Raw genomic sequence first — 18,129 nt, forward strand, 5'->3', positions numbered from 1 at the left:
CTCGTGGCATTTGGCACTCATGCGTTGCGTAAAAGCGCAATGGAGAGAGGTGACCTGCATAATTTATATTGCTGTAATTGTGTCATATACGTAGCTAGGTATATATATAGTCTTATATCTAGGCCTTTATAAAACTAAAGGTAACATGAAAAAAACGAGTCTTTCTTCAAGGAATATAATTCCGTTTAATATTTCCAAAATTTGCCAGTGAGAATAGGCTGTTTCTGCAACTGCGGGCACTTTTAAGTCCCAGCAGTGAAATTTTAGATTTATGTCAAAATTTGTTATATGACGCTTTGTAAATATATCATTCACACTATCATCACACACCTTTAAAAAATATAACAAATGATCAATGTGATTAAATATAAAATTAGTTAGCATTTATAGGTAAACACCGTTTTTGTTCATGTCCCACAACTCTTGTCACAGTATTAAGATATGTTAAATAAGGTAATTAAATTACCATTTAAAATGCAATTGACTATCTACATATTAATTTACGGCAGCGTAAATGTTTTTTTTTTTATATTTTACTGATCATTATTATAATTTTTCAAAGACAAACAAATCTACTCTCTATGGAAACAGATATAACAACATGAGCACATTGCTGATAGATTAGGCCACCTCACTCAAAAATATAAGGAAATATCATCTTTTCTTTGTCAGTATTGAGTCTGTGTCCTTACCATATAGCTTAGTAATTCTGTAGTTTGAACTTCCTTTTCTTAAATGAATGTATATAACTATTTAATTAATGTATGTTAAGATGCTAATAGTCAAAACTAATGTAATAAACCTTACTAGCTGCAATATTAGCCTAAATACATATCTTTACCACAGCACATTTTCATACTCTGATGATTAAAATTCAGAGGTTAATTTTTATATTTTGGACAGTCAAAAGTGCCTGTAGTTGTGAAAACACCCATATACAGTGTAGACCTGCGGTACATACTAACGTCCAAATGTAATGTTTCCAAACCAGTAATCATATTCATTCACTTTAGTCCAGCATTTGTCATTTTTGTTTTGAATGCAATTCTACCATCAAAACATTCCTTCACAAAATGGCACACATACTTTACTCACAAGAGTGCATTATACACCACATCAATCTTGAACCACTAATAAGAACAGTCATATAGTTACATTATCACAGTCATTCAAGCCCTAATTATCACCCAGTGCGTGATTTTCTATCCGTCCCTTTTATATATAAAAATAGAAGAAATATTTCTAAAAAGAGATGAAAGTACATCACAACATACTTATGTAAAGCTACTGTCAACAGTTTGCACTAGTCATCTTCAGGCACTAGATATCACTGTACAGAATGAACAGTTTTGTGTGAGAAATTAGATTCAGAATTGACTGAGCAGAAATAAACTACAACATAGTTTCAGATTCTCAAGTAGCTTGTCAAGTTTGGTAATATTCCAGTTTTTTTTTTTGACCCGTAAGAAGTAATTTCAGTGGCTTTTGTTAAAGGTTAAAAATCTATGCAGTGGTCCTTTTTGCCAACGTGGTCTTGAGAGCGTCTCTGGCACTGGAACAGGATTCTAAGACTTTGCCATGTCTGGAAAACAAACACATGTATACATAAAATATACCAAATGGAACGTATGTTTTTGTTGCTGCTAGGAAGCAGACTAACCGTGACACAAACGCTTCCAGAACACCAGCCTGATCCAGCGGGAAGAACTCCTGTGCTGCTGCGTGCTCTAAAGCTAGCAAATGTCCAGGCAGCACAGAAACCTTAATTTTCTTATCCTCACTCTGTAAAAAAGGAAACATCAATGATTTGTGGAACGGATAGATTAAATTTAGAAAAAATATACTATACACATTAAAGAAACAGTTCAGATATGAAAATTTTACAATAATTAACGCACCCTCATGCTATACCAGATGTATGACATTCTTCCTTCACCCGAACAACTATGTGTGTTTTTTATTTACTATGTGTATGTGTTTAGGTAAAATTATCATTTTTGTTTCATTTTGTGAATTCCTAACAACATTTCTCCCAAATAAAAAAAAATATTGTTTGCATTTATTTGTAGATAAAAAATACATTTACGTTATGACCTACATTTATATTACAGTTTTCGTGTCTTGTCATGCTGTCAGTCTTTCACATTGCTGTTGGATGACTGTTGTGCACACGTGAAGTTTGATTTTGTTGAAATTCAACAGACACTGGACTGGAATAGCCCCAATACATCAATACTGCTTAAATGAAATTTTGTCCATATATTTGCTGTCAAGGTTTCTTCTTGAATAGGGATCAACATGGCAAAGCCCAAAGGCACATACATTCATTGTTATAGTAGCCCAAAAGAGAAAATTATACTTAAACGTGTTATGTCTTCTGAAGTAAAAGACTACTTTGTATCGATTACTAAATGAGCTAAACATATTACTCGTTTTCTCTCACAAGTCTTTTGTTTTGTATCAAAAGATATACATTAAGGTACTCTTTCCACAGAGGCGCATTTACGCGGTAGAAAACTGCAGGAGCTCGGCTGAAAACGCATTCTGCCGAATGTTGAGCATTTTTCAACTCTGGGCACCTAGTTGAACGCCGGCGCTGATTGTGGGAAAAACGCACAGCACCAGCGTTACCTTTGAAAACAAATTGAAAAACCACGCCAGCCTGACACACGACTTAAAGGTCCAGGCATTGAAATCTAGCGGCAAGGTTGCAAATTCCAACCAACCGCTCACTCCACCCCTCCCATTAGAAACACTGTGACGGCTGACAGAACATGCCGAATTTCATTCAAGGGGATCCGAGGTGTATGTAGATAGAAATAGCTCATTCTAAGGTAACAAAAGATAATGCTTCATTGTGAACGCTCTTTATACACCTCTGAAGACAGTTATGTATATTATCTTGCAATGCTGTCAATAGATCCTCCAAAAAATTACACACTGGACCTTTAACCCTGTGGAGTCATTTGGATAACTTTATTATTGATGGACTTATGTATTATTTGGAGCTTTGCCATCTTGAGCACCATATAAGATAATAATGTTAGAATTTTTAGATTAAAATTATTTGTGTTCAAATGAAGGAGGAAACTCATATACATCTTGTAATTAACTATTTCTTTAACATTCTTTTACTATAACTGTGGTACCTTTAAAAGTCCCAGATTTACAATCAACGAGGAGATGAAACTGTAAGACCGGGAGTGGGAGTTGGAAAAAGCCTTCCTCAACAGAGCATCTGGGCGACATGAATGATTTAAATTACAATGCAATTCAACATTAACAAAAAATATGTTAAATGATAAAATTTTGACCATACCTGTGCTTTCAAAAACTGCTCGTTTTACTTCTGGTTCATCTTTATATACTGAAGAGATCTTAAGAAAAACGTCTGACACTTTACAAGCATCTGAAACATCAACCTAGAAACAGCAATGGACGATTGAATCTTACGTTTTTTTTCTCAACAGATATACTGTAAAAAATTAAAAGGATCAGTACTGTACCTCCTGCTCAATAAGCTGGACCCTCTTGGCTCCAAAGGAGATCAATTTCTCAGATGATGGGGAGTTTAGGAAAGCTATGAGCTCTGAACTGTGGTGAGGCTCCTCCTGTGGAGAAACAGGTGAACCGTCATAGGATCCGGATAGGATCTTCCCTGTCCTTAAAAGTTATGCCTAATGCCACATGCAATGTTGCGGCAGGTGCATGTACAATTTTTTAATAAAAAATAAACAGCTATTTTATCGTCCTTATAATCCTGCAGAGGTTTGCTATGCTCACGTTTTCTTCATTAACATCGTCTGTTCCATTAACACCATTTTCCTCTTCTGTATCTTCATTGTCTTCCTCCTCATCCTCATCTTCATCTTCATAATCCTCATCATCTTCATCAGGCTCTCCTTCATCATCACTGCATTACAAACATTACAAACATCCTCAATCACTCCCAGTTTTGGAAGTATTTCACACAAGAAAACATGTATCTTATTTATCCAAAAGAAAAAACCTGAGCGAGCCCAGCATATCCCCTAGGTTCATGCCCTCAATCGTTTCCCTGAGAGCCTCACAGCCGTCTTCTCCCAAGCAGTTTCCTAAACACACACCAAGATAAACTCAAATTACCAGGGAGTAACAGTATTCCATTAAAAAACTGACAGGTAAACCAACAAATTACCAAATCTTTAGATTTCTGACAACCAAAACATTAAAACACAATAAGAACCCTTTAAAGTAGCTTCAGAGGAGATATGTACAATAATAAAATGGTGCTAACACATAGTGCATTTACTGTACCATTGAGGTCCAGTTTCTCCAGATCAGCTTTGTCCTGCACAGCCTTAGCAACTATCAAAGCCGCAGTTTCTGTAATCTCTCCAAATGACAAATTCAGCTCCTAGACAAGAGAAATGACAAAGATGTTAAGTTACTGAAAGAAACGATTTGTGTGAGTAAATGTTGGTATCATCACTCACCCTAAGATGTGGCAGCCCCTCTTTAAGGGCCCATGCTATAGCAATAGCACCTTCCGAGCGTACCAGACAGTCCCCAAAATTGATGACCTGAAGGCACTGGAGATGACTGATAGCCTGATAAACATGATGAAAGAAACAGACAAGAATACATTTTGTGTGCTAAATAAACATCTTTGAGATTATATAATGCACAATGTACCTCTGCCATGGCTATTGATCCTCTCTTAGTAAACGTGTTGTCGTTGAGGTTGAGGACCTGTAGGTTTGGGTTGAGTTGCATGGCAGCAGCCAAAGCAGTTACACCCGCATGGTTGATCCCATTCTGTGGCATATGGACCTCTTCAAGACTTCCTAATAACTGGAGGGAAAACAAACTTAAGGACGGACAAAGCAAAACCTTTAGCATTCTTAGGCCCTGTTTCACAGACAAGGCTTTCCTGTGGCTATGTGGTTAGAGCATAGTGCTAGCAACACCAAGGCCATGGGTTCAATCCCAGGGGATTGCACATAGTCAGAATAAAATGTATAATACAATAACATTTTTGATAAAAGCGTCTGCCAAATGCGTAAATGTAAGGCTTAGCTCAAGCCAGATGAGGCCTTAGTCAAAGTAGGATATTTAAGTCACTTTTATGAAAATGCTTAAGAAAAACACATTACTGGTGTGGATACTGAGACAAAACAATGTCACTGATCAATTTTAAGATATGTCAGGGAAAGTTATTTTCAGTTCAGACAGCCCTAACATCCATTTCAGTCCAAGACTAGCCGTAAACCCTGTCTTTGAAACCGGGCCTTTAACAGATTTTTTTAACTAAAACAGTACCTTAAATGCTTTGGCAAGTGCAGCGGCACCATCATTCTCCAGCCGATTACGTCCAGCTATAAAAACCTTTAGCCTCAGGGGGGCGCCCGCTGCACTAGACTGCTTATGGCATTCAGTCAAGGCAGAAGCAAGGACCTACAAAATCCCAGTTACATATAGATTAAAAATATTTAACATGTCCAACACTTTTTATCATTGGTGACGCATGTAAAAAGTGATTATTGACATCAATCATCTAATGGATGAAGGGTTAACTACAATAGTGTTGATCTGAGTCCAAACTTACCCTACCCCCTCCAATGCCCAATCCACAATTATTAAGCCTGAGCTCACGTAAAGTGTAGCAGGCAGAACTCTTCAGCAGGGTTTCAATTGCCTTTACGCCATCGGGCCCGAAGGCATTGTCACTCAGGTCCAGCTCTGTCAATCGGGCTCCTGATGTCATCAATGCACCACCCAATGATTTCTAGAGAGGTGGAATGCATTGTTGAAGATAAAGGATCAGCTAATGCACAATAGAAATACACTGTACTGATAACAGAGCTATTTGAAATTAAAAGGCTCACCAGAGCTGGTGGAATTTCAGAGCGAAGACGTCCTGTAAACATGTCACTCCAATGGCATTGCTTTTCCAAATAATGTTGAAAATTAGGAATTGCAAATAGCAGATGAAAGATATGCAAGTGGAATGTTTTAGTGGGAATGTAAGTCTACCTGCAGTTCACTTTTCGCTTCAAGGGCCTTTGCGATGCTCTGTGCTGCCTCCACCCCAAATGTGTTTCCCTCCAGTTTGAGGGACTGCAGACCTTGAAACTGTTCAATGTCCTGCACCATCTCTTTGACTGCAGAATATGGAGGGAAACTACTCAATGCTGCATTTTAGGGTTTTTATTTATGAATCCCATACTAACCTCAAATTTGAATATTATCTAGTAAAATGTTTTACTTACCAGACTCTGCATTATCCAGCTTAAGCCCTCGTCCCTTATAGCTTAATTCTCCAACATGGGTCTTGGCAAGAGCCTCTGTAAGCTGAGCAATATCTTCTGCTGCCATTGCTTGTTTAAAGTACTAGTAAAATTACAATAACACATATTAATCTCAATGCAAAAATGTAACCAAACAAATTGACATTGAACTGCGAAGTATAAACTTTTCATTTATAGTACAATTCATATATTAACTTCCTTCCTCTTTAATTATTTTTTATAGAGACTCCAGTGTTATTTTAGCTTGGCACTCTATATAAAAGTAGGTGTCTGACATGTTTCCATTTAAATACTAATACGATTGAAGTGCTTTTGATTAACTCACGTCGTAGTTAAACGTTAGCATGCTAACACTGTACACTGCACTGGCTAGTTCACACAATTAGCAACCTGGCTAATCCCTAAACCGGTTTCATTTTATTCTAAAGATGGCCATTTTAAAGCTACAGGCATGTAAATATTTACCTTATCCCACACCGCAGAAAAAAAATATTGATTGTTTAGTTACTTATTGAAGATAGCAAAGCACTCAGAACTAGCTAGAAACATCACAACAACAGGCACATGGAGGGGAGTACAGGCGATGAGATATCGCAACAGTTTTTTGAAAGTGCCGGTGTCATGAAAAATTAGGTCCCCGTGCGAATGAGTTGTGCCCGCTTAGAACCGAATTTAGTAGGTAGTTGTAATGCCTGATCTCAAAGTTATTAACTCGATATGTGTTGTATGGCTAACCGAAGCTGCGTAAGCCTCTAGCAAGCTTAATACGATTGGTAAAATAAAAGTGTCAAAATGTAAGTTTACGAAAAAAATATGAGCTTATAAACTTGATGTAACATACACACCAATATTTCCGGGTCAACATCTGCTTGACAAACAAAGTAACACCACTTTTGGTATTTTAAAATTACCATAACTAAAACATTAAAAACGAGATTTGTTTGATTTCACTGCCCATAGCCTAATGTATGTACTATTATATGAAGTGTTCAGTGAAAAGACAGTAGTGGTCATTTATCAAAGTACTAGTGACATAAATCGTTTGTAAGAATTTAATTCAGGCGCTAAAAATATCTGAATCACGCGGGGTTCTAAAGGGGACCGATTTCGAGAGGTGCTACATCGTTCCATAATAAAAGCTCAGGGTCCATTACTGTTATAGCTTCCTGGACTAACATTATACTGTTTACTTTACAGATACCATTAATTTATTATGTGATGTACAATTTATGGCGATTTGTGAAATGTCGGATTAGAAGTTGAATATTACTGTTGTGGTAGTATTTAGCCAGTGTGTCATTTGCAGCGATTATATATTTAATTACAAACATGTTTTAGATTTGGTGATAAATACTTTTGTATGTTTCATTAAGGCAATAACACTTCTGACAGGGGTCGGTTGAAATGGATAAGGCATTTGCCTCCTAAACCAGGGATTTTGGGTTTGAGTTCCATCTGGGGTGAAGCGGTTTTAAAATATTTCTAATGTATAATATAATAATATATATAAGTATGTAATTAAATGAAATGAAATGCAAATAAAATTGAAGTACAATAATACATACTAAAAATGATAATTAGTCAAGTTTCAATGGACAACACATATTTACATTGTATAAGATTCGTAGTAAATTTACAGTTTAGATGTCTTAAAAAATTGGTTTTGAGTTATTCATATCTTTTACTAGTGTGTCAGTAGGCAATATCAATATAGGTTTTTAAACACTCTCCAAATGTTTGCAATAACCTGTAGCAATCAAGAGAAATGTATGTTTATGGACCACACAGCGAACTGAACATCACAGTGTCTTGGAACATAATACAGAAACAACTGAGAAAGTGTTAAGACATTTTGCAGTAATGTAACAAGAGATTTAATTTATTAGCCAAATGTTTAAAGCAGCAGCTACAAATGGACCCCCTTCCCAGAATTTCACCTTTCTCCTGGAGCCTTTTTAATGAAACAGCTCACCAAGTGCTCCCTAACATACAACTTTATATTTATTACCATGCAACACCTTTTGGGACAAGCCTAAAATTGCAGACAGAAAGACAATACAGCGTATGAACAACAATTAAGAGGAAACAGATGCAAGACTTGAAAAGGGTGTTATGCATCAGACATCAATGAAACTTTATAATAATAGCTTAACTCAGTCATTGTTCATTTTGGCCTCATAAAAACTTGCTATGAGATTGTATAAACATAATACTTTAATACAATATGCTTAATATTTGCTTGTCACGAAAGACAAAATTAAAAAATGTGAAAAGCAAACAAAAGGTCATCACAAGATGTAGATCATTTCAATTGTGTAGAATTTTGGCTACAAACATTTTAAACTAGTGAATTAAGTTATTGATTAAATCAAAATTAATATTTGAGGCCTTTTATGAACAACGAACATGGGCGCCAGACATAACATTAGCAGCGAATAACAAATTTTTAAAGATGAGTAGAAAAAGATTAAGCAAAAAGCAATGTATTGTAAGGTCAGAAGATCAGAAGTCAGAATTTATTGTTAAACTAGATGTGTTTGCATTTAAAAAGATTTATTTTTATACTTTATTACTGTTATGCTCTAAGATAATTTGCTGATGTGTGAAATAAACCGAACCATCACAATTTTTTTATATATTGCGGCAAAACAGCACATTTTTGATTCCTAGAATCTGCGCAGGGTCTGTGATCATCAACGCATCAACGGAGAAAGGGGCGGAGTCAGCGGACTGCAGAATACGAGCCAATCAGCTGGTGCGCTTATTTTCCTTCTTTGACACGAGCAAAACCCGCACGCTGAGCAGCTGAAGAGAGATACAAGAGCACCAGTAGAGCATCAGGACCGAGCTGACAGTCTGCATATACAACACAAACCAGTCTCTGTTTCCTGCCCTAATGGCAACGGAGGACAAAGGAAAAACGACGGCGCCTCAGGCTTTACCGGAAACGGGTTTATTTTCAACAGCAACAACACACAGCAATCTAAATAACAACAACAACAACAATAATAACAACAAAGACAGTGACGGAAGCGAAGGAACCACGACAGCCACATCTACTGCAGTTGAATCCTGTGGGGATGAAAATATTATTGGGAACGGTTCTGTCGTTAGCATCACTGGGGGCAATAACGGGAAATGGGTCCGTCTTAACGTCGGGGGGACGGTGTTTCTAACGACGCGACAAACGCTGCTGAAGGAGCAAACTTCATTTCTGTATCGACTGTGTCAGCAGCAGGATTTGCATTCTGATACGGTAAGAAAGCATGTTTTATGGATATGAGTTTAATATTTATTTTCTTACAGAGATTTTGAGTTTATAATATTTAATGATGATGCCGATGGTCTTAAGTCAGATAGATGGATGCCTATTAATGCGTGTTGCGTACCCTTGTGCTTGCGCGTTAACAGCATTGCATTCACAAATATGTGATAAAATGTATATATTAAAATTGCTTGTTTATGAATTATAATTTTAATGTTTCTACTTGCATCTCCTTGTTTTTGTAAGGGATTTCTCTTTGTGAATTCGATGAACAATTAACACAAATGCTCCCCTAATATTTAGGAGTGAATCTGAGTAAATCTATTCCTATTTTAGGACCATTTTGTTGTTATATTCTTTTAAATATATATATATTTTTTTATAATTTTTGGAACATTTACAAATCATGTTCTTAACAATATTCTTCAGGAAAACTATTACCCAGGCACCTTTTTTTTGTGAAACGCATCCAAATGCATGGTGTGGTAAAATTAATATAATATTTCATCCATTTACTGTCTCTTTTGATTTTCAAAACCAATAAGAAATATATAACTTCAAGCACCTCTTTAAACTATCCATCCCTCCCGAGCCATCCTCTGATATTTCCCTTTTTCCACTTTCAAAGCACCTCTTTCCTCACAATAAGCAATGAGGCACTGAAGTCATCTGTACTTCTCATCACCCATCACAGCTCAGTTATTACTGACCTCTCTGAAGTGTTATGAGCTCTTTCACTCTTGTAATGAGATTAGAGTAATGGCACCTTGAAGCCTCACAGCCCTCTGCACAAACATATCTTTGGAGTTCGCTCTTTTCTGTTTTGGGCCTTGTCTTTCTTTTATTGCAGGACTTTCCAAAGTTTATGGTGTTAAATAAGTTTCAAATTGTGCCTTTAACACAAGACACGGGAAAGAAATTATTCTTCAATATTTACTTTCTTCACATAGATGTTTACGTTGTTCACATCCTTTCACACCCTGTAAAGAACAAAGTTATTTTGCAGCTCTGTTTTGAAATGAATACGTTCCTTGTTTGCCTACGAGGTGCTTCCCATGGGATGCAGCTTGCTTTCTATAGGGACCAAGATTTTATACTGCCTTGTGCAACTGCAGTGTTAAACATGAATACTAGAGGGTGATGGGCAGATAACAGATAATAGGTGTACATCTGTACTTTGTGTAAAATCCCCTGTGAATTCTGGTGTTCTTGAGAAATCCTGTGTGGGATGGACAGCTTGTTCCCTGTGACCGTGACACTGGTGAAGTCATGCGCAGGTGTTGTCATGCCTGTGTCAAGTCTAGTCATGTCTACTGTCTGCTGCTCTTGCGGTTTTGAAAATTGGATTTGTGTGTGCTTGTTCATCTTGTGTTAATGAAGTTCAGAGCTATTAATGTTTGTGAGTGTGATACCAATGAAAATATTGTTTTTGAATCACTGCGTGATAAACGAATTATTGTATATAAGCTGCATGTGCCTTTTAAACTGGCCAATGGCTGATGTCCAATGGCAGGTGAATTCAGAAAAATGGGTAAATCTTAGCGCTGTCCAGTAGATTATTCGATTTAAAAAAAAAAAAATGTGTTTCTTTATGTGTTTGTGGCATGTATATTTGAAGAGTTAATCTGCAAAAACAGATAAAAAAAACAATTTGCATTTGGGTTGTTTTGATCAAGAATTACAAAAAATACACCTAACTAACACAATAAAACAATAAGAACATAAAACAATAAAAACAAGTTATTTCTTTTGCAAATAAACTCTTCATTTATAGAAATACACAAACATATGCGTATATATATATATATATATATATATATATATATATATAAAGACATATGTGTAACATATAGATGTAAAGATAATACAACTTATATTTAAATACATGTATGCGTCTTTATATATGGTCAGTTAAAAAAAAGGTATGGCAAGATAAGAAATCTTTTAAAAGCTTGCTTTAAAAGCATGCATCAGATCATTTAAAATGTACTTAGTGTATTTACAATGATTTTTGTGTATTTACAAATATCATTTAAACCATTTTATATGAAAGTTAAGAGACTGGAGGTTCCCTATAATGTCAAATGGGGTCACTGGCAAAGAATGATAAATATAATATATTTTATCCACCTAGATGGAATGTAAACATACTCATAAAAATGTATTATTTATTTTAAAATATCACACGAAAATAGATCTCATTAGAGTAAATTTGAATTTGCTTCCTATATTTTTTATAGGCCTATGAATATGAATGTCTTTCTAATGAAATAAGAGCTCTAGGTTTCCTCGATGAGCTTTATTTAGCTAAGATGAATAGATGTAAAATTGCTTCGAGGTTTCAAGAAATGTTTTCTTCAATAGGCGGTTTGGGTTGAATTGAGCACATCAGTTACATCAGCAATGGCCAGATTGTCATAATTTATAAAGTCACTGTTTTTACTCAGATTTAGGCCTTATGAACTGTTAATTTGTAATCAATCTTTCTTGTGCTTTTAAATTTTCAGGCTTGTCCTTATGGTGCATCTATAATCATGAGCACTCTTTAAAACCATCATTTTCTCTTTACTATAACTTATATTATCCAGTTTGCCTTTTTGTGGACACATCTACAGTATGGGTGCGTTTTTGTACCACAGCTGGCCTCTCAGAGTGCTCATGCCCAGTGCTTAGTCAAGTAATGTTCTCTGTAGGGTGTTGTATGATGTTGTCTGCATAATGTACTGCTCCGCAGGTCGTTTCTCGCTGGAGCTCTTAGGGTTAATTCACTGCAGAGATGAGACTTTCAGTTTTTCTGGAACAATGACTGTGGCCATGCTTGTGACCTGCACTCAGTGCCACTTTCCACATGCCCTTTCCTTTAATGTTTTTTCTCTTTTGTGCCATGAAGTCACATTTTCATTCCTTGGGGCAATGTTCTGTTCACTGCATCATGTCCATGTGCTTTAGTTACAGAGCTTTAGGACCTCTGGTGGAGTTATATAACATTATTAAATTCCTAGATAAAGTGATTAAAGTGTATATATAAAGTGTTCAAAAAGGCCTTTCAATTGTACTGTTGGGATTATTATTATGTGTTACCTGTATGTAGTACACAAATGTTATAAAATCACTTAATTTATATAGACGAAAAATAAAAAGACAACATACTGTTAAGAGTTCTAATGCTTTACTTGTCTACCAGATTAATGGTGATTAATCTTTGACATATGTGCAGGATTATTTATTTGTTAATTAATATATAATGTAAACAATTAATATTTTGTAATAATTATGCTTTATTTTAAAGAATGTTATTCGAAAAACACCACATTATTTTATTAAAAGTCCTGTGATTTGTGTGTATAGGATGAAACTGGTGCTTATGTCATCGACCGAGATCCCACCTATTTCGGTCCCATACTCAACTACCTGCGACATGGAAAGCTGGTTTATAACAAGGAGCTGGCTGAGGAAGGTTTGTGAATTAACATTGAAAAATGATTTCACTCTATGCATCTAAAAAATGTCTATTTATATTTATCAATGTATTTTAAATATCATATTAATATGATAACTTGTGAATTTTTATTATTTTTATACATATTTATTCATAAACTTTTCTCAATCTCTAAACAAAACATTTTATACAATTTAAATTTAAGCTCTTCCCACAACCCCTTACCGTATAAATAATTAAACAGACAGAATAAACTAAAATTACAAAGCAACACTAACAATAATAAGTGCAGACAATTATGAAAAAAAAAAATATATTAAACCAATTATTAATTTAAATAAATAAAAATGCATTGCTAAATCTTTACAATATTGTATACATGAACAATATCCATTTTTATCAAAAAATGTATAAATAATTTTGTTATTCTAGTTGCTTCGGTTAAAAGTGTCTGCTTAGTGAATAAATGAAAAATGATTGTAAGTTGTATTATTTTTTTTATTTTATTTTTTTAACTATTTTAGGTGTTTTTATTATTATGGCAAAACAAAACAACAGATAAAGTGAATAAAACATCAACGTTTAGAGAAACTATTTTCAGAAATACTGGGATTCTAGTCACTCTGGATAAAAGTGTCTGCTTGTGAATAAATGTACATTGTATTATTAAAGTAAACTTTGAAATGTGCTTTTGCCTTCAGGTGTCTTGGAGGAGGCAGAATTTTACAACATAACACCACTGATCAAATTAATCAAAGAACGGATTCTTGAGAGAGAGACCAAAGCCACACAGGTAATAAAAAACCTATCACACCCTCCATTTGACTTTAATTGGTTGAAAATAAATACATTAATTTAAAGTATAATAGTAAAATTATATTTCAGTCCCTTACAGTTTTTACTCTACACTCATGACTGCATTGGCACGCTTATGCAACAGCTGTCAGCCTCTCGCCCACTCCTTTCTTTCCATCCTTTTCTTTTGGCATTATCTTCTACTTCCCACCACTTCTCTTTTATTCTTCACTAATCCTTACCCTCTCTCTCTCCTTCTCTCATGCAGCAAGTACCACCAAAGCACGTGTATCGGGTGTTGCAGTGTCAGGAAGAGGAGCTCACCCAGATGGTGTCCACCATGTCGGACGGCTGGAAGTTTGAGCAGGTCAGCGTGCGCGCCTGCAGAAAACCCCGCCTTGGACTGCTCTGGACTGTGGGTTGGACTGACACGGAGTTGAATTCCCTTCCCTTGATCCTAATACTCCCAGTGTCCAATTCTCCCCCAGATTCAGAGTCCAGTAACACATAAAAGTGTGCTCTTTAATTTTTGTTATGTAATGGCTTGGGTTTACAAAAATAAATGGGTGTGTTTAGGTTATATTGATAAGTACTATGAATACAATCCAGCTTGATGCTTTCCTTCATGGTCTTCTTCCCTTAAGTCAAATCTTAAATATGAACGTTGAAGAATCTTCTCTCCCTCTCCCTCTCTCTCTCTCTCTCGTCTGCTCCTGAACTGAAGATGGTGAACATTGGGTCATCCTACAGCTATGGAACCGAGGACCAGGCTGAATTTCTTTGTGTGGTGTCGAAAGAGCTCCACACCTCGGCTGGAGGATTAGGGACTGAACAGAGCCACAAGACTAAGGTTAGAGAACCTACACACACATACATACATAATAACAGACTCATTATTCTCTCCATTTTTGATTGTGTCATCTCACAAACACTCTAAAGCACAGTTGCAATGAAATTTTCCTTAAAAACATGCTTACAGCCTAGAAAGACTGGATCTTTTCATCTCTATCGTTCCTTATCATGCATTTGTGTGATCTTTTCCATTTGCATACCTACTCTTTACAATCTTCATTTTGTTTTGCTATTCTGTCATCTCGCGCACTCCGATCCATCCTATTTCCGTTCTCCCGTTGTCCACTCATAACGTAACTAGACCTCGGACACACAGGAGGAAGATGGAGCAAGGGAGGAGGAGGAAGAGGAGGCGGAGGAGGAGGGAGAGAGAAATGCCACCCCCAATGAGTGGATTAGAGATTAGAAACAGGTGTCAATGTCCCCAAGGAATTGGTGAGGAATGCCATCATGTTGGTTGTAATAGTGATACTGTAGATTCTCATAGTAAAGATGGTTTGGGTAAATGCATTTCAATGCACCAAAGAATACCGAACGAAATTATAACTGCTGCTTGTATCTCTGTTTGATCTCTGAGTTTTACTTTCCTTTGTTGAGGATTGAGTGCAATGAAATGCAATAGCCTTTGCCTCTTAGCAACTCCAAAGCATGAATTTCCCCCATGATTAAATATTGCATATGTAAACTACACAAGTGTGCAGACAAACACAGAAATGTTACAACTTTAAAGTATATTAAATCATTTAATATATTGTGGAAAACCGAGATTCTAGAATAATACATTGGTAGGAAATTTCAATTAATTAAATAACATAAGGAATCTCTGTTTTTCAGATATTGAAAAATATACACATTTGGTTCCAATATATAGACATGTATTATTTAATCTAATGCATTATAATTTCCAGTATTTTTTCTAAATAATTGAGCTTCTTCTACACAGTTCCTGGTTCTGTATTAAAATGTACAATAAGAATCTGTAGCACAAGTCACCGACTTTAAAATGATGACTGTACTTCAGTCAAGCAAATGACTCATTCTTCAATATTTAGCTTGGTGTCTGTTCCATAAATTGCCTCTGAGTCATTGCCATCTTCATCCATTTCCATATCGTCCACCAAATCGATCTTTGTATTTGACATGTGTACATAGAACAAACAGGGAAGCCAGTCTGAGTGTATATTTCTGTCTATAATACAATTTCCAATTTTTTGCAGCTGTTCCAGATCCATGGATCCCGGATGTAGGATAAAGAGAATTTTATTTTTCTAGATATTTGTTTGCTCATGAGGCTGTTTTTATAGCCATACTTTTTTTTAGATTTGTTGACTAGAGCAACTGGTATTAGTGGGAAACTACAAAAAATGTGCTGGATTAAAAGGTAAGCAAAGGGTACCTGATGTATTATCATTTCAGAAACGACACAATTATATCTTAGAACATGCCCTGTTACCAAAGAGTGCAACCTGAACAAAGCGCTTATAAACATCAGGACTTGGAAACGTCTTGAGATCGAGTTTTTTTCCCACTTTTTTTACATCACTATAGTTAAACAATGTTATCCACAATAGACTGTCAGTACAATACTGTAATGTTTATTCATTATTAGGGTTTATGTCATGCACATTTACAGTGGCACATGAATATTGACTCATCATAGGCCCTGTTTAATCTTGCAAACATACGCAGATCAGTTGTGGGTACCGTGCCAGTAGTGTCACCCTGGCAGACCACCAGAAGTGCACTATACCCACCTTTTCAGTCTTCAGCAGCTCATTTTGATAGTCAGTGGTGCCGGCTAAAAGGTTGTAATGTCATTATAGGTCACTGGGGTGTTGAATGATCTGTTTGTGTGCTGTACCTGTATGTTATATATGGAATTTTAATATTTCCTGAACAATATTCACTTAGTCAACAAAACTTTTGTTCATTAGCTTATTTGCTGGAACTTTTTGGTGGATTATAAAACTATATTCATGTACATTGTGAGAAGGTTAAATTTCTTCCTGGAACAAGCCTTTGTAATTAGCAATCAAATCAACACGCCTCAAATTAACAAATATTCAAGTTAAGCACCTTTGCTTTGGCATAGAGCAGAGCATATCTACATTCTGTACTATGGGCTGATTTGTATGCCTGAAATTGTTTATCAAATACGCCGTGGTTTGCCATATCCCGATGGATGGAGGTCCTTTTTAAAATAAGAGTTTGTTTGATGACACGGCATTCTCATGTTCATCTGTTTGTTATGGCTACATTACTTTTTTCTGTATTTATAATGTGACAAGTGGAATTCACAAAGACTATTTTGTTGCTACCAGGTCACCAGTGTGTTACCAGGTCACCCCAACAATGTTCATATTATCTGCAATGGCACAATGATGTTTATAACTGTGAAGATAAATACAATCCTTGTGTCTTGATAGACAGCAGTGAAATGCTGGTAATGTCATAAATTCTATCATCAGTGATTAGATGTGCAACAAAATGTTTTTTTTAAATAGGACTGGTGTGTTGAACAATCATTCTTTTAAAATTATTTTAGTTTTAAATATCAATATTTAATGCGTCAGTTAAACATTTGTATGGCCTTGCCTTTTTATTATGTGTGATGATACATAATGTGCCACCTTTGAAGTGATTCTGAAATAATACATGTATTATTTTTGTATATAATACAGGGTAATAAATGATGTTACTTGTCAGGGCACATGTGATATTTAGTCTCGAATGTGTGAAGTCTGTACACTGACAATATAAGATTCTTGGTTTTAGATGAATCCCAGTTCTCAACTTATGTTTTTGCTTCATGCTTTTGTTTTGTATTGTATATTTTATGTAAGATTTTCAGGTGTGAAACATAATACAAAATAGTCCCAGAAACCAGTCAATTAGGATTTTAAGGTCTAGGTGTTATTTATTTATCAAATATGGTATTTGTCATTTTTATTGATTATTTATTTTTTCAAGTTGTAAAATGTAGAAGCTTGTATTTCATTTGTTTTTGTCATGCAAACATGTACAAATTATGAAATTGGATTCATACATGTTACATAATTTATAAAGATTAGAAAACACTTTGTGTTGAGTTTTGTTTAGCATTTAAAGCACATACCCTTAGTAGTATGTATGTATGTATGTATGTCGATTATTTAACAATCAGGTGGGAAATGTTGACGTTAGAAGTTCAGATAGCATTGTTGTGTACATATAAATCAAGGCAGTTCAAATAAACTTCAGACTTTTTCAGAAAATATTGTGCAAGGTCTTTTGAAAAAATCTTCTGTAAAACTATGTAAAACATTTCTGAAACGCATTCTGCATTTGTACAGTGCATTTAGAGTCACTGACGGTATGTAATATAATTTAATGTTCATTTTCATTACAAATTTTAAGACATAGTCCACCCAAGAATAAAGAATTCTGTCATGAATTACTCATCCTCAAGTAGTTCCAAACCTGTATGAATTTCTTTGTTCTGTTGAACA

The 18,129-nt window shown here is 35.4% G+C and overlaps 2 protein-coding genes across 4 annotated transcripts; one reads left to right on the plus strand and one right to left on the minus strand.

Annotated features, from left to right (window-relative positions):
- Nucleotides 1-1,061: 1,061 nt before the first annotated feature.
- rangap1b (Ran GTPase activating protein 1b) lies at nucleotides 1,062-6,929 on the minus strand. 2 transcript variants are annotated; one of them, XM_056771613.1, is made up of 16 exons: nucleotides 6,756-6,929; nucleotides 6,252-6,372; nucleotides 6,016-6,143; nucleotides 5,868-5,927; nucleotides 5,588-5,767; nucleotides 5,302-5,436; nucleotides 4,675-4,833; nucleotides 4,476-4,589; nucleotides 4,297-4,396; nucleotides 4,010-4,094; nucleotides 3,784-3,913; nucleotides 3,507-3,611; nucleotides 3,320-3,422; nucleotides 3,150-3,238; nucleotides 1,661-1,782; nucleotides 1,062-1,582 (listed from the first exon to the last, which is right to left on the minus strand). In XM_056771613.1, exons 2-16 carry the CDS (start codon nucleotides 6,355-6,357, stop codon nucleotides 1,504-1,506), a joined length of 1,695 nt encoding a protein of 564 aa, XP_056627591.1. In that variant the 5' UTR covers nucleotides 6,358-6,372; nucleotides 6,756-6,929; the 3' UTR covers nucleotides 1,062-1,503. The 2 variants fall into 2 exon arrangements, with proteins under 2 accessions (XP_056627591.1, XP_056627589.1); XM_056771611.1 differs by lacking the exon at nucleotides 6,756-6,929 and adding an exon at nucleotides 6,616-6,699.
- A 2,102-nt stretch (nucleotides 6,930-9,031) lies between these two features.
- On the plus strand, nucleotides 9,032-18,074 carry kctd17 (potassium channel tetramerization domain containing 17). 2 transcript variants are annotated; one of them, XM_056771165.1, is made up of 7 exons: nucleotides 9,032-9,546; nucleotides 12,904-13,012; nucleotides 13,696-13,787; nucleotides 14,058-14,156; nucleotides 14,514-14,639; nucleotides 14,943-15,076; nucleotides 15,859-18,074. In XM_056771165.1, the coding sequence occupies exons 1-6, from the start codon at nucleotides 9,187-9,189 to the stop codon at nucleotides 15,045-15,047; spliced, it is 891 nt and encodes a 296-aa protein (XP_056627143.1). In that variant the 5' UTR covers nucleotides 9,032-9,186; the 3' UTR covers nucleotides 15,048-15,076; nucleotides 15,859-18,074. The 2 variants fall into 2 exon arrangements, with proteins under 2 accessions (XP_056627143.1, XP_056627144.1); XM_056771166.1 differs by lacking the exon at nucleotides 14,943-15,076 and having other exon boundaries at nucleotides 9,035-9,546.
- The last annotated feature ends 55 nt before the right edge of the window (nucleotides 18,075-18,129 follow it).

Source organism: Triplophysa dalaica, chromosome 17, assembly GCF_015846415.1.
Source record: "Triplophysa dalaica isolate WHDGS20190420 chromosome 17, ASM1584641v1, whole genome shotgun sequence".
NCBI lineage: Eukaryota > Metazoa > Chordata > Actinopteri > Cypriniformes > Nemacheilidae > Triplophysa > Triplophysa dalaica.

Bases quoted from the DNA above. Each gene is read 5' to 3' on its own strand.
- rangap1b (XM_056771611.1), bottom strand. From the start codon at position 6,636: ATGCTAACGTTTAACTACGAC. The intron at 6,373-6,615 runs GTGAGTTAATCA...TAATTTTACTAG, and splicing joins TGCTAACGTTTAACTACGAC to TACTTTAAACAAGCAATGGC. The intron at 5,437-5,587 runs GTAAGTTTGGAC...GGGATTTTGTAG, and splicing joins TGGGCATTGGAGGGGGTAGG to GTCCTTGCTTCTGCCTTGAC.
- kctd17 (XM_056771165.1), top strand. From the start codon at position 9,187: ATGGCAACGGAGGACAAAGGAAAAACGACGGCGCCTCAGGCTTTACCG. The intron at 9,547-12,903 runs GTAAGAAAGCAT...TTGTGTGTATAG, and splicing joins AGGATTTGCATTCTGATACG to GATGAAACTGGTGCTTATGT. The intron at 13,788-14,057 runs GTAATAAAAAAC...TCTCTCATGCAG, and splicing joins GAGAGACCAAAGCCACACAG to CAAGTACCACCAAAGCACGT.